General features: G+C 38.6%; 1 protein-coding gene across 1 annotated transcript; it reads left to right on the top strand.

The window, feature by feature from the left end:
* Positions 1-1,080: 1,080 nt before the first annotated feature.
* Positions 1,081-18,196, top strand: LOC134806345 (ubiquitin-protein ligase E3A). The gene is made up of 17 exons (XM_063779554.1): positions 1,081-1,289; positions 1,533-1,743; positions 4,453-4,580; positions 5,195-5,325; positions 7,145-7,234; positions 7,752-7,841; positions 8,114-8,232; positions 8,752-8,968; positions 10,294-10,463; positions 11,190-11,355; positions 12,507-12,641; positions 13,384-13,586; positions 14,798-14,979; positions 15,938-16,106; positions 16,527-16,694; positions 17,237-17,392; positions 17,811-18,196. The coding sequence occupies exons 1-17, from the start codon at positions 1,255-1,257 to the stop codon at positions 18,147-18,149; spliced, it is 2,709 nt and encodes a 902-aa protein (XP_063635624.1). The 5' UTR covers positions 1,081-1,254; the 3' UTR covers positions 18,150-18,196.
* The last annotated feature ends 120 nt before the right edge of the window (positions 18,197-18,316 follow it).

Here is an 18,316-nt window from a genome sequence, read left to right as displayed (position 1 = left end):
AAGTTCGCCAGAGATTTATTATGGCGCACTTGATCTTACAAAAGCGGACAGACTGTAACGGAAGAATAAAAAAAAAACCGGGCAAGTGCGAGTCGGACTCGCGCACGAAGGGTTCCGTACCATAATGAAAAAAAAAATGGAAAAGAAATAGCAAAAAAAAACGGTCACCCATCCAAGTACTGACCACGCCCGACGTTGCTTAACTTTGGTCAAAAATCACGTTTGTTGTATGGGAGCCCCATTTAAATCTTTATTTTATTCGGTTTTTAGTATTTGTTGTTATAGCGGCAACAGAATTCATCATCTGTGAAAATTTTAACTGTCTAGCTATCACGGTTCGTGAGATACAGCCTGGTGACAGACAGACGGACGGACGGACGGACAGCGAAGTCTTGGTAATAGGGTCCCGTTTTACCTTTTGGGTACGGAACCCTAAAAACTATACCTACTGACTTTTTGGAGATACAATTTACAATACTAGCATAAGAGAAAGACAGTATGATTGATTATCTCTGAGTATGCTTCACTGACAAACGATTCTTGCCGGAGTTTGAATTAATTAGTTATTTGCGACCTTCTCTTTGGTTTTATGTTACGTTGCACGCTGCCAATGTTGCTGTATGCTGCGTTACTTTGTATCAATGTGGTACGAATAATTTTAAATTTCGTATCTCACAACAATAGATGTCGCCATAAAATGAACAATGAAACGCAGTGATTATCTACTCGATTCGTATAACTTTCGTTATCTGTACTAGACACGTTTGAGGATAACAAATCAATGTTCGTTAAGCGTTATATCATGTCGTATAGCGAAATAAAACGTTTTTTAAGGCTTGTGAAACGTTTACGTTCTTTTACGTTCCATTATACACAGCAAGACATAGAATAATTAGGTGCTAATTTACAATTATCTTTGAATTTAGTATTCTCAAAATTAATCTCTTGCAGCAGTCTTCAATTAATAATAATTTTTCTTAAAAAAAATGGCTGCTTCATATAAACTAGTGAAATTAAAATCAAATTTTGTGAATATCATCCCACACTTGGAATGGAGCAGGATTCAGAATTGTTCAAAATGGTTGACAGAATGACAGATCGCAGAATAGAGTAGAACAAACTGGTGGGATTTTTTGTGTGGTTATTGTTTTGTACAACAATATAAACGCAATAATTGTCGAATGTACCAGTCCATTTTATTGCATTTATGTGTGCCCAGTGAAATATATTTATCAACTGAAAGAATTAACTTCTATGAACTCAAAAAGCGAAACTGACGAAGCTTCAAGGTAAATATGTAATTCGCTGCTGCCTTGTGTTGAAGTTTGTGTACTAATTTATTTAGAAGTTTATTATAAGAAGATTTTTTCCGTAAACGCGCTTATATTTCTATTTATAAACAGCTAGCATCATGCGCAGTTGAGACAAGGTTATGTTGAAGCATTACTTGCTATTTTCATTTTTGTTTTTGTTCTTAAATGCGTGTAATGGCCGGTGTGGTGGGTGTTATATCATATGTTTTTTTTTCTCAGGGGGAACGAAGCGTCATCGTCAAATAGTAACACAGCCCCAACCGAAAGTTGCTCTAATTCAGGTATATGTGCGGAGAAAAACTCAAACTGTGGTGAGGACATTATGAAGCGAGCTGCTGCGAAACAGTTGATCGAGAGATACTTCTACCAGCTGTTGGATGGCTGCGGGAACCCAAACTGTGACAACCAGTACTGTGCGTCTAGTGGGGAGGTAACTGTGTACAGCGACCTTTACAGGGTGTATTTATAGATTTTTATTTTAGTTCCATAACAAAAGATGTTGCTCCCATGTGTAAACAAAGATCAGGATGAATCTGCAACTTTTCTGCTTAACCATGAAATGTTAAATCTAAATTAATGCTTAAATTATTGCTTCCGATAATTTCTTAACCTCTATTTTATTTGGGCAGATTTTTATTTTATTGTATTTTTTTTTTTGGCAGAATCATAAAATTTGGTTGATACCAGTAGCGTGCACAGAGATTTGGGACTGGGTAGGCAAAATTATATCAGAAAACCGGGCAAGTGCGAGTCGGACTCGCGCACAAAGGGTTCCGTACCATAATGCAAAAAAAGGCAAAAAAAAACGGTCACCCATCCAAGTACTGACCCCGCCCTACGTTGCTTAACTTCGGTCAAAAATCACGTTTGTTGTATGGGAGCCCCACTTAAATCTTTATTTTATTCTGTTTTTAGTGTTTGTTGTTATAGCGGCAACAGAAATACATCTGTGAAAATTTCAACTGTCTAGCTATCACGGTTCGTGAGATACAGCCTGATGACAGACGGACGGACGGAAGGACAGCAGAGTCTTAGTAATAGAGTCCCGTTTTACTTTGGGTACGGAACCTTAAAAAATGAGAGCTACTAACTCACCAAAAAAATTGCGTGATGGTTTTCATTTTGTTGTCAAGTCTTTTCAATTGCTTCTTTTTTTGGCTAAACGAAAGCTTCGAAAACGCATCATTTTTAATAGTTTGCACACACACACACCCACACCCACACCCACAACTTTCACAGATAAAATTATCCATTTTTTCACTAATCGCACTTTATAATTTCCGGCAACTGTTAACTGTTATCTCATAAACTCACCAAAACAAACAAACAATGGCGACCGAATAAAAAATGTAAATAAACTTAACCAAATACTGTAAACGAATAAAAAAATAGTCTCGTTTTTGCACTAAATTACCATAGCAAATGCTACTTTTTAAAATAGTCACGTAAACATCGGAACTATTCGGAAACTTTCGGGCGTCATTCGTTTATGTTTGGTACGAAAGACACTGCCTATTGCGTCTAAATGTGTGCGTTACTTGTATAATTGTGTGCTCGTACTTATAGGAAGGTCCACTACACTGTAACCGCGTAACGACGACTCACGGGGAGGCACACATAGAAAGATTTAGACGGAAATGTTTTCTGTCTTTGCCGTGCAAGGCACGTAGCGGCGCTAGTGCCGCGTGGTGTAAACTTTGTCGCGTAGAATTATTATAGATGATGACTTGATGACAAAGCTTAACCGGTAGATGGAGCGCTTATTAATTTTTAGAATGTTTTAAGTTATATCGATTACGGTTTACTAATATGTGGCCGAAAATTGTATGGCAAATTATCACTACCCAAACTATTTTTCCCATAGTATCATTTGGCAAAACTATCAGATGGCAGACCAATGTTTCGCATATATAACATGTCGCAAATGATTATTTACAATATTATTGTATGGCAAAATATTTAGTTGGTCATGTTTCAAAATATCTTTTATTGTTATGTCGAATGTATTGATAGGCATAAATTATTTTTCGCCTAATATTGTGAATAACCTACCTATCCCTGGGAGCAGTTTCGTTTTTAGGGTCATAAAAAAAATAACCCTTACCGACCTATCTCTGGGAGCAGTCTCGTTTTACGGGTCATAAAAAAAATTACCCTAACCTACCTATCTCTGGGAGCAGATTCGTTTTTAGGGTCACCAAAAAAAAATAACCCTAACCTACCTATCTCTGGGAGCAGATTCGTTTTTAGGGTCATCAAAAAAAATAACCCTAACCTACCTATCTCTGGGAGCAGATTCGTTTTTAGGGTCACCAAAAAAAATAACCCTAACCGACCTATCTCTGGGAGCAGTTTCGTATTTAGGGTCATCAAAAAAAAAATAACCCTAACCTACCTATCTCTGGGAGCAGTTTCGTTTTACGGGTCATAAAAAAAATAACCATAACCTACCTATCTCTGGGAGCAATTTCGTTTTTAGGGTCATAAAAAAAAAAACCATAACCTACCTATCTCTGGGAGCAGTTTCGTTTCACGGGTCATAAAAAAAATGCTAAATATAGTTGTGATCCAATAAAAAGTATGCGAAATTTCAATTTGGGCAAACGTTATTTAACAATAAATAGTTAGGTATAATAAAACATTTGCTTAGTAACTATTTTTCTAAATAAATCGTGGTAAAATGAACATCTGCTAAATAAAATTGTGTTCAAATAAAAATTATGCTAAATAATAATATGCTAAGCATTGGTTTGCCAACTAAAAGTACTGCAATAAGTTGGTTGGGAAGTGAAATTAGGCGAAAAATATTTCGGCGAGATGGCAGTACACCATCGATTACTGATAGTACTATCAGGTATAAATTAAATTAAGTAGTTTAAGAGGATAGACATCGGAATTATAGTAGGGTAGGCAGTGCCTTTTTGCCTTTATGAAGTGCACGCCACTGGTTGATACACATTAAGAGTTCCCTATTTTGTATAATATAAGCAAAATTTTACTGTATGCATTAGTAAATCTTTTAAGTTCCAAAAAGTATGGTGTTTTCTTACTTCAGACAGATGAAAAATGACATATATATTTTTTAATTGTTTCTACTCAGCTAGTTGTTTTTATACTAAAAGCTGAAAATATTTGGCAGGCCCGAAATCTGACACCAAATGAAGCTGCAGCGGAGGCCATCAAGTTGTTCTATAAGGAGGCGCGGCTATGTGACACCCTGCCCAACAAAGTGCCTCGCACTGAGACAAGCCCTTGTGACTCCACCAGGTAATACAAATATTCTTCATATTACACCAAAATTAGTTTTAAGCGTAAAAAATAATATGGCAGACAATGCAAGGGCGATTTATCTATGAAATATTGCCCTTCATATCATAAAATACGTAATATATCTGTCAATTTTATGCAAGTATATCATTGTGTGTGGTCTTTTTTTTCTTTTACTGTTGCCACTGCAATAATTTGTTTGTAAAATAGTAAATTCCTTTTTATAAATAAATACGCTAAGATAATTTATTTATTGGTAATTTTACTCCTACGATTTAAAAAAGTCCTTTTATTTACTTATTTTTACATAAATACAAGACGCGCTAGTAAAAAGTGGTACATTGTCTTACTTTTTTTGGAATCTAATTATGATTTAGAGTATGGGTTAACAACAAATAACAAGCTAACTATTTATTTAAAACATAAATACCTAAAAACATAATTTCTAAAACTAAAATAACATCAATGACCATTATTAGCTTACGTACACGTTAGATGCTTATAATTAGGTGATAAATTATAACGGACATATTTTATTGTAAGTAACTTATATAATATAGGTATTTCTTCTATGGACGATTACTATTCCTTACTTATTTCTTAATTGTTTCTAGCCCTTCATCAGCATGCACAGAGAAAGAGAAGCGGAGCCACGACGAGAAGTCCGAGCTACCCAGCTCGAGCGCCACGAGCTCCCGACAGGAAACTAGTCACAAACAGGACGAGTTCAAAACTAGTCACAGCAGTGAGTAATATTAAAACTTATTTTTATCTGAGTTTTATAGAGGCTTTGGACACTCTAGGTGAACATGTCAGCCTCATTGGTGCTTTCTTAATATTAAAACTTGTAAGATGAGTTGCACAGTGAGTAGTGAGTACCACCAAATCACACCTCGGACACTGGCTATCAAATGTATGAAACAAACTCGTTCCTACGCACACAGTCTAAGCACGTGTAGGTGAACGCGTACCTTGCTTGTGTGAGTGAGATAAGACTTGCTAGGGTTCCCGCCATTTTGTTGTCAAGTTCGATGACCTCAATGACTCAAAACTCATAGTGCGTATTAGGAAGAAATAAGAATCGTATTATGCTGTAAGGGGGGTATCTAAGCTCGATTTATACAATAGTTTCCTATTTTGAATCAGTTTAATAGGCTTGTGTCGGTCATGAACTAAGAACTGTTAAGAATGAAATCCCATCAAGGACCGAAAGGAACTAAATCTTTTTGTACGCTCTTAATCGGTCTTTAGGTCCTTTAGTTCAGTGGGATTGGTGAGCGCTTGACATGAGTGAAACAGAAAATAGACTGAACGAAATGGTTCACAATGACGCTGGCACGAGTGCGAACGAGATAAAAGAGTGACAAACAGTCCTAAACCTGAAAAGTATGAAGAATAATCAAATATTTTTTATATCATTTTATTATGTCTAGCTTTTTGATGTTTAATCGTCATATAGTATCGTACAACTTGAATCGTAATTCAGTTGCCAAAGATTTAGGAAAAAACTACTGTAAAATCGATTCATACATTCCCAGCTCTCAAAGACCGAACTGAACTAAAGGAACTAAAAGACCGAACTAGTTCGTTTGACCGATTGACCGAGAGCGGAGCGCTCTCTGTAGTGACCGAGCAGGCACAAGCCTACAGTTTAAACGAAGTAACAACATTTTTGTAAGGAAATTCAGGCCACAAAAATATTACGTAAGTTGAAAACATGATTTTTTGTTCATATAGATATTTTGTTGTTTTCAGTGTTATCTGATAGGTTTTGTAAATATTAGTTTAATATTTGAATATTTTACGTGGCCTCCGCTCTGCGCACCGCGTCGTCGCGTCCTTGCCAGCCGGTAACTGTGAGGTAACCGAGAGCGGGTGGGCGGCACTTTCAACGGGAGGCAGGGAGTGTCCATACTGTACGTTAGTACTATTTATTATACTGTGACCAAATACTATTGTAAACTAGTTCAAAACTACTCACAGCAATGACTAAATCGAAATTATTTTGTTCTGGTTACTGCTAAATTTTGACAGCCTAGTTTACTTTTCGTCATGAAACGCTTTTAAGGTTCTGCTTTGACTCGAGCGGAGCATTTCATTTAATAAATTTGGTTTGGTAATTTACTATTTTGTTAGGTACTTACAAAAGGGTTAAGTAATTAGGTAATCACCAAAACTCTCATTAACTGGCTACTAATATCTAATTAATAAAATACATACTGAAAACCCATTAAATGCAAAGACCTAATTAGGTAATTACTAAATTCATCTTATTAACTAATGGGTCTAATTACCTTACAATCCTTTATATCGAGTTTAAAACAGTCAATCGTCATAGTGATACCAGTGATCATGGGTAAAAGTGCGAAATGGTTGATAGACATGCTGGATGAGCTGATCCTGTCCTTGTCAGGTACATTCTAAGGGCCTGTAGGTTCCTGTTCTCTCTCTCTCTGAGCGTGAGTTAGATATATGTGTGTGCTCGGGACCGCGAATATCATGTTTTTAATTTTTAATTTATTGTAAGTTTTAACATGTTTTAAACTAACAATTGTTTTTTTTAGATGGTGCACCATTGACAGAGGAGCATATATACAAGTTGTGTGACGAGTGTTTGGAAACCAAAGCGCCTGAGCCTCTCATCAGGGCACTAGGTAACGTTACTAAATATAGACCTTATGTCCTTGCAGTAAGGTTAAGGAATGAATTTAAAAGTGGAAAAATTACTGTCTTGGGTGTGACTTGAACTTACGGCCTTTGGATCGATACTCCAGCGCTCTGCCATCTGAGCCACCAAGACCTCACCATAGTCAGCAAATCTTCCACCATATTATGGGTTAATAGCATCGTTCGCAGACATTTCTGCTTGTTCAAAATTAAAATTAGGTTTAGGAATGGTCTTTTTAGGGTTCCGTACCCAAATGGGTAAAAACGGGACCCTATTATTAAGACTCCACTGTCCGTCCGTCTGTCTGACTGTCACCAGGCTGTATCTCATAACCGTGAAAATGAAATTTTCACAGATGATGTATATCTTTTGCCGCTATAACAACAAATAATAAAAAGTACGGAACCCTCGGTGGGCGAGTCCGACTCGCAAGTGTCAGGTTTTGTTTGTTGATCAATTTTATTTAAATATATTAAATAAAATTGATTTTTTATTTATTGTAGGAGAAGCATTCACACAGCCAGCCATACTAGCTCGGTGTTTCCAGGGGAAACCACATGCCGACAGTAGTAATGGGGAAGGAAATAATAAAGGTAGGTGACTTACAGATGTAGACCATAATTGTTTTCCATCGTATTATCTCGGAAACGTTCGTATTTGTCATGCTACTTCAGTCAACCTCAGTACTTTTTTTACCGAGACTGACTTAAATAGCAAGAAACGTTCGTACGTTTTCGTTAAAATACGATGGAAAATAATTATGCACTACATCTGTACACAGATCTATTCGAAACTACAGTTTTATACGACTTTAGATCATTGTCCCAAATATTTATTTATTATTATTTTAATAATTTATCTCCAGGAAACAAAGAAACAAAAGCCATGTGCTCGTCGAGTGACCCGGACAAGGACGTGGACAGCCTGGAGGGCCCCGGGCTCGACGTGGCGTCCTGCCGCCGCGCCTTCCAGTACCTAGCGAAAGTGAGTGGATCCCTTTTTTTTTCTAAACTATACCTCGTTTTCATGAAGAAGTGGATTGAAGCCGAATTGACAAAATTGTTATCGTTGTCAAGATTCTGGCCACTCTATCGCACTTTTATTTGGATCTTCTAACATTAAGGGCGAGAAATTTTTTTCGCCAATCTGATTAAATTGTCCGATCAAACCAGCTGGTGATCAAATCACCAATTTTAAATTTATGGTGATATTTGACCGCTCTAAATTAAAGAAATCCCCCCAAACACGAATACTAGCGTCACAAATTGGTATTCTTGCGTCCGCACCCCATTTTATCAGTAAAATTGGTCATAATCGGCGGTCGAATTCGGCGAGCCAAATTGGCGTTTGATCACGGCCTGATTTGATCGGACAATTTAATCAGACTGGCGAAAATTTGTCCCCGTCTGGACACGCCTTTATCATTGTCTTAACCCTTGTCCCATTGAGTAGAGGTCCGCGCAGCATCTCTATTTTCACTTGTCTGTCTTTTTCATTATAAAGGTGCCATCAGAATACTACAGTTCAGCTCTAGTGACCGCCCTGACCACCCTCGCTGAGAACATGGAAATAGACCTGCGAATAACGAAGAAGATGAGTGAAGAAGACATCGTCAATTGCTTCGTGATCGCCTTCGAGGTGCCCGATCTTGGGTGCAGTGACTACCTGGAGATAGCGTTGCCTGCGTTGTGCCATGCGGCCAAACATCTGCCTGTCAAAAGTAAGAGTAGAAAAAAAATATTTAAAAAAAATCAAACCAGTAGGTCGGCAAACTGCGGCTTGCGATATACAGGGTGTAATCGTTAAGTGTATCCAGACGATAATTCCGTAAATATAACAGATATCAGAAAACTTAAAGTTTAAAAGATATATTATTTTATAAACGGTAGTTTTATTATTTTATTATATTCATATTCGTATATTCATAATAATTCATATTACATGTCGTTTTTCATATAAACATTAAAAATTAAAAAAAAAAATAACAATTAAGTTAATTAAAATTAGCATAATAAAATACAATGTCAAGTCGAAATAAAAGTACATATACCTACAGTTACATTAGGTACCTAATTACTTAATTTACAATATCTGCTTAACTGTAAAAAGTGTTCTCGATAAGCCATCGTTTTAACCTGTATTTAAAATTGTTTAGTGACGGCACTTCTGTGACGTGTGGTGGCAGACGGTTGTAAACTGCCGGACCCATTACATGTGTAACTTTTTCGGATTTCGCCAGTTTATGCTTGACGCCCACGAGTTTTCGGGCGTTTCGTAGGTTTCGCCCATGGATATCCGCTCCACTTGAGTATTCGTCAAGGTGACATCGCACGTATGTGGCCACTTGGAATATCACAACTATCACAAGGGAGGGCAGAGTAAGTATCCGAAGATCCTTAAAGTAAGGTCTTGCGGAGGTGCTTTGACCCACCTGCACAATCGCTCGGACGGCTCTCTTTTGCATGCGAAAGACACGCTCCCATTCGGCAGCGCGGCCCCACAGCTCTGCACTCTGCACCGTATTGTAGGAGCGAGTGTACAGTGGCAAAGTAACATGACCGTACCACATTTCTGGGCACAACTCTCGCTAGACGACGCAGGGCAAAGCAGGTTTATTACAGTTTATTATCGCAAATAATGAATCTCAAGCAGTTTTATCTCTTACGACACCGACGTTCTTTGAGGGGTGAGTCGTCGTACTAATTGTATGGGAGGGTTTGAAGTTAATGTATGGGATATTTCTGCTCTTATTAAAAAAAAGTTATTAATGTAATTTTACTCATTGGGTAACGCACTTTCGATATCAATTAGAAGTTTTCTGATATCTGTAATATTTACGGAATTATCGCATGGCTATACTTAACGATTACACCCTGTATGCGTCTGTCAAAAGAAAACTCCATTTAAGTCGAAAATGTAACTAAAACTTCAATAAGATGTGGTCAAAACAAAAAATTAAAACCGGCCAAGTGCGAATCGGACTCGCGCACGAAGGGTTCCATACCATTACGCATTAGATTTCCTAATATCATGCATATTTTACAGCACAAGCGAAACTGGCGCGAATGTGGGCGCAGCACTGCAAGGAGAGTCTGCGCCACATACTGGAAACTCTACAGCAACTCATCACTCTACGTATAATCTCTACCAACTACACAAGAAACTTCCAGGTGCAGGACGATGAGAGCGTCACTATGGCCACGAAACTCATGAAGGTACCTTATTTCAATCGCTTAAGGTTCAAAATTGGTCATGCGTATGGCCTTACATGGCGACCGTGACACCGCTTCCTATTAGGCTACGTCATTACTCTAATTTTTTTTTTCGAGACACTTGTACTATTGAATATGGATTGATATTGATGCACCGGTATCAACGAAAATTTTGCGAAAGTAAAAAGTACCCTATGTCGACAGCGTAAGGTTTAAATCTGTATACCATAGGATATCACGCTGTATATCACCTCTATAATCTACACCAGAAGCTTGCAAGTGCAAGACAATGAGAGCATCACCATGGCCACGAAACTCATGAAGGTACCTTATTTCAATCGCTTAAAGTTCAAAATTGGTCATACGTATGGCCTTACATGGCGACCGTGACAGCACTTCCTATTATGCTAAGTCATTACTCTATTATTGAATTGAATTTGAGGCACTTCTACTATTGAACATGGATTGATGCACCGGTATCAATCAAAAATTTTCGAAAGTTTAATGTACCTTATTACAACAGCGTAAGGTTTATGTACAGTAGCTACTCACATTATGTATGTACTGTTTGTGTACAGTAGCTACTCACATTATGTATGAGCGTCACTATGGCCAAAACTCATGAAGGTACCTTATTTCAATGCTGTAAAGTTCAAAATTGAATTATTTTTAGACACAAAATTTAATTCTATTATGTACTAATAATAAATATCGTTTATTTGATTGCAGATAGTCTACTACGCGAACATGATCGGCGGTGTCATGGAGTCCAGCTCACTCCGCGAGGAACCTGTCTCTGTTCCTCAACAACTAGATCCACTAGGGGACGCCTTAGACCACCTCTACCCCCTCACGTCCATCAAGAGCAAAAACCACCAGCACACAGACCCACTAGGTGCGAGTATAGTGAATGAGACAGGCATGGAGCTTTGACCCACGACTAGACAGACCCCCTAGGAGATGTTTTAGACCACCTCTACCCCCTAACGTCCATCAAGAGCTCGAACCTTTGAGCAACACGGAAGGGAGTCGGCATCCGCACTATTTCCCCTCTGCCGAGGTACAAGATCAACTGTGCATGCACACAACTAGCGCAGTGCGTGTTGCGACTCATCCGTACTAAATAAAGAGATCGAGGTGTGCAAGATTTGTCTTTGACGTGTGTCATTTCCTATGTGTGTCGTCATTACAGATTGGATTTTGTATGTAGTGAGTGAGAAGTGCGACTATGAGCACGTTTCCCCCCGCACATCAACTTCAACTTCAACATTTATTCAGCAAATAGGCCACAAGGGCACTTTTACACGTCAACATTGAATTTAAATACAAGCAAAAATAAAATAATAACAATACATCAACAATTTTAATAACAAAACTTCCGTGAGACACAGAAATATTAAATATATTAAAAACGACCTCGGTACGGAGTGAAACATGTCGAGCGTTTTTCGACTTAAAATACGTGAGTGACCCGTTTTTAATATATTGAATAATACATCAACAATTCTATAAAAGCGCAAAAAACGGCAGATCGATTTGTACGGTAAAATATCGCTTGGGCTCCTCCCTTCCGACGTGTCGGAAGCCAGTGTTAAGGCTCAAACCATCAGCACACGTACCAACTAGGTAGGAGAGTGAGTGAGACAGACATATCGATGTCTTCAAGTAGATCCACCAGGGGACGCTTTAGACCACCTCCACCCCCAGTGGCGGCGCGTCAAACATATTCGTAGTTAATCAGCTTTCTAATTATGCTTTCTCTTTCTTCTATAGCTATAGGAAATGTCTTGAAATGCCTGAGTTGTACGCAAGCCATATAAACATGACGTCACGCTAAGTCCCAGAAGATAATATAGTTTTATTTTTGGAATTTGAAAAAAAAAGTTAAAAATTAAATATATAAGGGCCTCTGAGACTCGGGAGGATAGAAAAGTGTTGGCAGTGGATTAGTATATGAGATTTTTTGACAATTTAGATTTATCCTAGATAAACCACAATCTACCTTAAACCATTTCTTCATATATCCATATTGTTTTCTTGTTCCAGGAATTGAATTAGGTGTATATGTATTAGACGCTAGGAAGCCCGTCCTGCCATTCGAGGAGTTCTACAACGAGCCCCTCAGTGATACTATAGAAATGGATAAGGACTACGCTAATTATAGGACAGAGATTAGTAATGGTGAGTTCAATAAATATAATGTGTGTTAGCTGAGTCAGCTCCGACGCACGACTGGAGTTTACTCTTTCAAACGATTATAGGGACCGTGCGCGTTGGAGGGTCTGCCATCTTTTGGCCTGAATCGGAAACATATGTGCACATGTATATTGCCAAAGTGTTACCACCTACCGTTTTCGTCGGTACGTTTCCTTGTGCATAGTAGGTTCTGCCATCTTGTGGGCTATATCTGAAGCATACGTGCACACATTTACGCCTCGCGCCAAAAATCTGGCGGCTCCTATGCAGCCCCCTATAGTTCATGCACGGGGCCTAGTAAATATGTACAAAATAAAATAGATGAACCCTCCGAAAAATTGACAGTTGTTGACATTTAATTAATAAAGTGTTTCCATACAGCCGTTGCTAGAGGGTGCGCAAGGTAAGTTGCGAGTTAAGGTTCTTGGACTATGCAAAAAAAAACCGGCCGTGCGAGTCGGACTCGCGCACGAAGGGTTCCGTACCATTACGCAAAAAACTGCAAAAAAAATCACGTTTGTTGTATGGGAGCCCCACTTAAATATTTATGTTATTCTGCTTTTAGTATTTGTTGTTATAGTGGCAACAGAAATATGTCATCTGTGAAAATTTCAACTGCCTATCATGTTCATGAGCCTGGTGACAGACTGACAGCGAAGTATTAGTAATAGGGTCCCGTTTTTACCCTTGGGTACGGAACCCTAAAAATGCTTTCATTACGTTCCAGGTAAAAAATTCGCCTTCCTAAAATACCCGTTCATCCTGACGGCCGCGACGAAGTCCCTCGGGCTCTACTACGAGAACCGGATCCGGATGTACTCGGAGCGGCGCGTGTCGCTCCTGCACGCCGTGGTCGGCGCGGCGCCGCCCATGCCGTATCTAAGACTTAAAGTGCGAAGGACGCATATCATAGACGACGCGTTGGTTGAGGTTAGTATAAGCGCTTTTTTCATTTCTCATACCAAAGATATATAACTCCGTATAAGATAAATAGTCTAGGAAAAAAACGTGCCTCCGAAAATCAAGAATTTATGCTCGAAAAGATGGTTCCATAACTTTGGCCTATACTCGACTAGATGGCGACGCCGTTTAATATTTAAGAATTTTAACACATTACCAGTGAATGAACATGGAAATTAAAACCAAAATATTATAGGTAAACCAGAACTTTGGGAGTATTGTCAAGAGGGCGCTCGTTTTGAATTTTATATAGCAACAATTTGTATAGTGGGGACAATGGAAATTGGCAGATGATTTTTGTTTTATTCCGACAACTTTAATAAGTGCGAAGTTTGATGTTTGGATATTTCTTCGCTTTTTACGCTATAAAATTCGTGAGTTTTACGACGTATGACACATAAATCAAAATCACCCAAATCTATTTTCTTTTTTTGTTTTCTTTTTTTTAGGTTTGGTCGTTTAATTCCGCCCTTACGCCCTTCGCTAGCAATCCGTGATGCCGATGCATGCGATACACCTAATACACAAATCAAATTATTACAAGACATCAACCAAATCGTGACGACCTGACTATAGTGACATTTGTCCATAAGTTTGAAACTTACCCGTCAATTCAGGTGCTAATTTCGTTATGTTTTCTAATAGAAGAAATTTCTCTCCCGCACGTTTTTTTTTCAATAAATAACTATATACACTATTTACAACTTTTTCTCTGTAAAATCTAAAACTTTCGGCATGATTATTGCAGTCTAATAATAATTCACACGAAACTAGACAAAGCAATGTTTACATTGTCAATATTGACAACTATCATAGAGGGTAGATGTTGTCTATTATTAAAATTGTTGCCATTGCTAGAAATTAGTACCAACAAATTTCCGTAACATGGCGCACCCTCAATAGATCCTGGTTCACCTATACTTTGCTAATCCGCGAAAAGATAACGTGCTAGTCAATCAGTGCTAACGTTAAGTAAGTATTTACTTGCGTATTTTTTACATGCAATTAAAATGGCGTTCTAAAAGTTTTAATCCTGTGTTGATAGATGTCAGTAAATTTACTGTGACTACAAAGTTTACTTTGCCAATATGCCTTTATACTAAATTGTCTTGGCTTGGACCAAAAATGATTGTTTTGCCAAAAACTTAATTTTATTAATAACTTAATTTTTTGTGTTTCAGTTGGAGATGGTGGCGATGGAGCGAGTCCTGGACTTCAAGAAGCAACTAGTTGTGGAGTTCGAGGGCGAGCAGGGCTTGGACGAGGGCGGCGTCAGCAAAGAATTCTTCCAACTCATCGTCGAGGAGATCTTCAACCCCGACTATGGAATGTTCACGCAGCAGCGGGACAATGGAACAGTGTGGTAAGACCTTAATTACCAGTATGTCATCATTAGATCCTGAGCAGCTGAAAGGCGTCAGCAAAGAATTCTTCCAACTCACTGTCAAGGAGATCTTCAACCCTGATTATGGAATGTTCACGTAGCAGCAGGACAATGGAACTGTGTGGTAAGACCTCAAACACCAGTAGACCATCATCAGATCCTGAGCATCTGGAAGGCGTCAGCAAAGAATTCTTCCAACTCATTGTTGAGGAGATCTTCAACCCTGATTATGGAATGTTCACACAGCAGCGGGACAATGGAACTGTGTGGTAAGACCTTAATTACCAGTAGGTCATCATCAGATCCTGATCACTTGGAAGGCACCAACAAGGAGTTGTTCCAAGTCATCGTTGAGGAGATCTTCAATCCGACTGGAATGTTCACGCAGCAGCGGGACAATTGACCTTGAACAATTCTTCATCAGATTCCAGTTAACCAAATGCACGAGTTATAAAAACTATATTTATACCTATTATATTTGATGACTTCCTCAATTTTTCATCAGGATCCTCACAGATTATGACGCTATGATGATGGGACCAAAGGTCAAGATTAAAAACAAACATAATATATGTATATTTTTAATTGTTTTTAAATCGATCCAGCCCCCTTGATACACACACACTACTTTTTTTTCTTGTACACTGAGATTGTACACCTTTGCGGAATCGGGGAACAGTTATAAAAATAATTCTGGAGACCCGTACAGATGTAATACATAATTATTTTCCATCACATTTTCACGGAAACGTACGAACGTGTCTTGCTATTTCAGCCAGTCTCGGTACAAAAAGTATTGAGGTTGACTGAAGTAGCATGACAAATACGTTTCTGAGAAAATACGATGGAAAGCATTATACACTACACTGTACCGTACTTTATTTTAGAATTTGCTCTGAAATATTCATTAATGATTCCCTTTTCATCATGGTTACAGGTTCAACCCGCTATCCTTCGAGACGGAAGCCCAGTTTACCCTGATCGGTATAGTGCTGGGTCTAGCCATATACAACAATGTGATACTACCAGTCAACTTCCCCATGGTCGTGTATCGAAAACTGATGGGCAAGAAAGGCTCATTTGAAGATCTGGCTGACTGGAATCCTGTAAGTGTACTTTATTATTTTCAGGGTTCCATACCAGAGTTTGCTTAATCTTGTAGCCCATCAGCTGTTCTATAAGCCCTTTAAATCTTGGTGTTGGTTTAAGGGACATCCTATATATGTAGATAAATATCGTCGGGATAAAATTAACTTGGGTTCCGAAATGTAAATCATCAATTAATCAATTAGGCAAAAGGGAAAGGATCCCCGCTCCGAATCGTTTCGGGTGCAGAGGTTGTCCATAGCCATCCAGCGGTGTAATGCCGTGAGCATCATGGGCATTTTTGCACCGGAAGCGATAACGAACGGGTTTGACTAATAGTTACTTTCTTTGTAAATATGTAATTATTTGTAAAAAACTATATCAATGTCACTTTTTATGCAATAAATGATTTAGGTACTTCATTAATCAATCTGTTTCAGATATTATACTCCGGCCTAAAAGACATGCTGGAATACAACGACGACGACTTAGAAGAAGTGTACTACCAGACCTTCAGGATATGCCACCGCGACGTTTTCGGCAATGTCATATTCCACGATCTTAAAGAAGACGCTGATAATATCTTCGTCACGCAGGGGAACAAAAAGGTATGAGGGAAGCATTATATATATTGACCATTTGTGGGCTTTATCTCATTTCAATAAGATTTACGATTTGTCAGTTAAATGTGTCGTTTTCAAGCAAAAAGTATCACATTGTCGTATGCCATAAGGACGCTCTGACAGGTTATTCGTTTAAAGATACAAGCTAATTCCATCCTTATAGTAAGCGACATAGTGGTATCTTTTCATTTCATTTATTTTTAATAAATCTGAGAAAATATGATGGCAAACCATTATGCACTACATCCGTAATTCATAGCCAAGTCTCTACATGACTAAATGTTAAAAACTACGTTTCTACAAGTACTAAATTGTCGACGGGACTTATTAGGGTTCATCCACATATTCACAGCAATAGGGGGAAGGGGGGTCATGCCAAATCTGACAGTACGCGTTAACGACCTTTTTCCTATGAATAAGTATGATAACGTGGGAGGGGGGGTCGTCTAAAAAAATCTAATATTTGTGTGATGTATTTAATGGATCACCCAAGAGTCAGTTAATATATCTTTTTAAATTAATTTCAGGAATTCGTAGATCTGTACGCGGACTTTCTGCTGAACAAGTCAGTGGAGAGTCAGTTCAAGGCGTTCCGGCGCGGGTTCGTGATGGTGACGGACGAGAGTCCGCTGGCGGCGCTGTTCCGCCCCGAGGAGGTGGAGACCCTGGTCTGCGGGAGCAAGGTGGACTATACTACACCCTATATAATACAGTTTTTTTTAATGGGGTACCTGCCGAGGGCAGCTAACTGTTCTCGCGCTACGCCAAAATCTTATTAGGTGACTTTGCCTAACATTTAATCTTTTGAGAAATGTAATATTAGCGACAAAATCGACAATTTTTACAAAACAGAAGGAATATTTCAATGAAATTTAAAAACTCCCATGAGCCGTGGCAAAATGCCGGAACAACGCGAGGAAGATAAGATTTAAATGAAATTTATCCAACATCTAGTGAACAGATTCAATTCCCCAATTGCTTTGTCTTTATCTATATTTATCCTCTAATTGGATATTTGTATTTATGCAAACCAATCAAAAATACTGAAGCACTAGATTTTATGACTTTTCACACAATTCTAAAAACAATCCTCTTTTCCAGAACTTCGACTTCAACGAATTAGAAAAATCTACAGAATACGACGCCGGCTACACTTCCGAGTCCCAAACAATCAAAGACTTCTGGAGCATAGTGCACAGCCTCTCTCTCGACGACAAGAGAAAACTGCTACAGTTCACGACCGGCTCGGACCGGGTGCCGGTCGGTGGCCTAAGCCATCTAAAGCTCGTGATAGCCAGGAACGGCCCCGACTGCGACCGCCTGCCCACCGCGCACACCTGCTTCAACGTGTTGCTGCTGCCCGAGTACGAGAGTAGAGATAAACTCGAAGACAGACTCATGAAGGCTATCAGCTATTCGAAAGGATTCGGGATGCTCTAGTGTATTATAATGCGTCTTTATATTGATTAAAGTTTGTTTTATTTATATATGTAGCTTTTTATTTGCATTAAGTTGTATTTCAATCCCGTCAAAAACAGAATGTTTTTGGCAAAAAAAATATTTTTGGTACAAGCTTTTATCGCTGACTGTACTTTTCTTACGACAGA

The sequence above is a fragment of the Cydia splendana genome, chromosome 3 (genome assembly GCF_910591565.1).
Source record: "Cydia splendana chromosome 3, ilCydSple1.2, whole genome shotgun sequence".
Lineage (NCBI taxonomy): Eukaryota > Metazoa > Arthropoda > Insecta > Lepidoptera > Tortricidae > Cydia > Cydia splendana.
Note: the sequence above shows the minus strand (reverse complement) of the source record. Positions and strands in the feature narration are given on the sequence as shown.

What these genes read in the sequence shown, in the direction of transcription:
- LOC134806345 (XM_063779554.1), top strand. Translation starts at nt 1,255, where the DNA reads ATGAACTCAAAAAGCGAAACTGACGAAGCTTCAAG. An exon ending in AGCCCTTGTGACTCCACCAG is followed by an intron (nt 4,581 to 5,194) that starts GTAATACAAATA and finishes AATTGTTTCTAG; the next exon opens with CCCTTCATCAGCATGCACAG. An exon ending in CAAACATCTGCCTGTCAAAA is followed by an intron (nt 8,969 to 10,293) that starts GTAAGAGTAGAA and finishes CATATTTTACAG; the next exon opens with CACAAGCGAAACTGGCGCGA.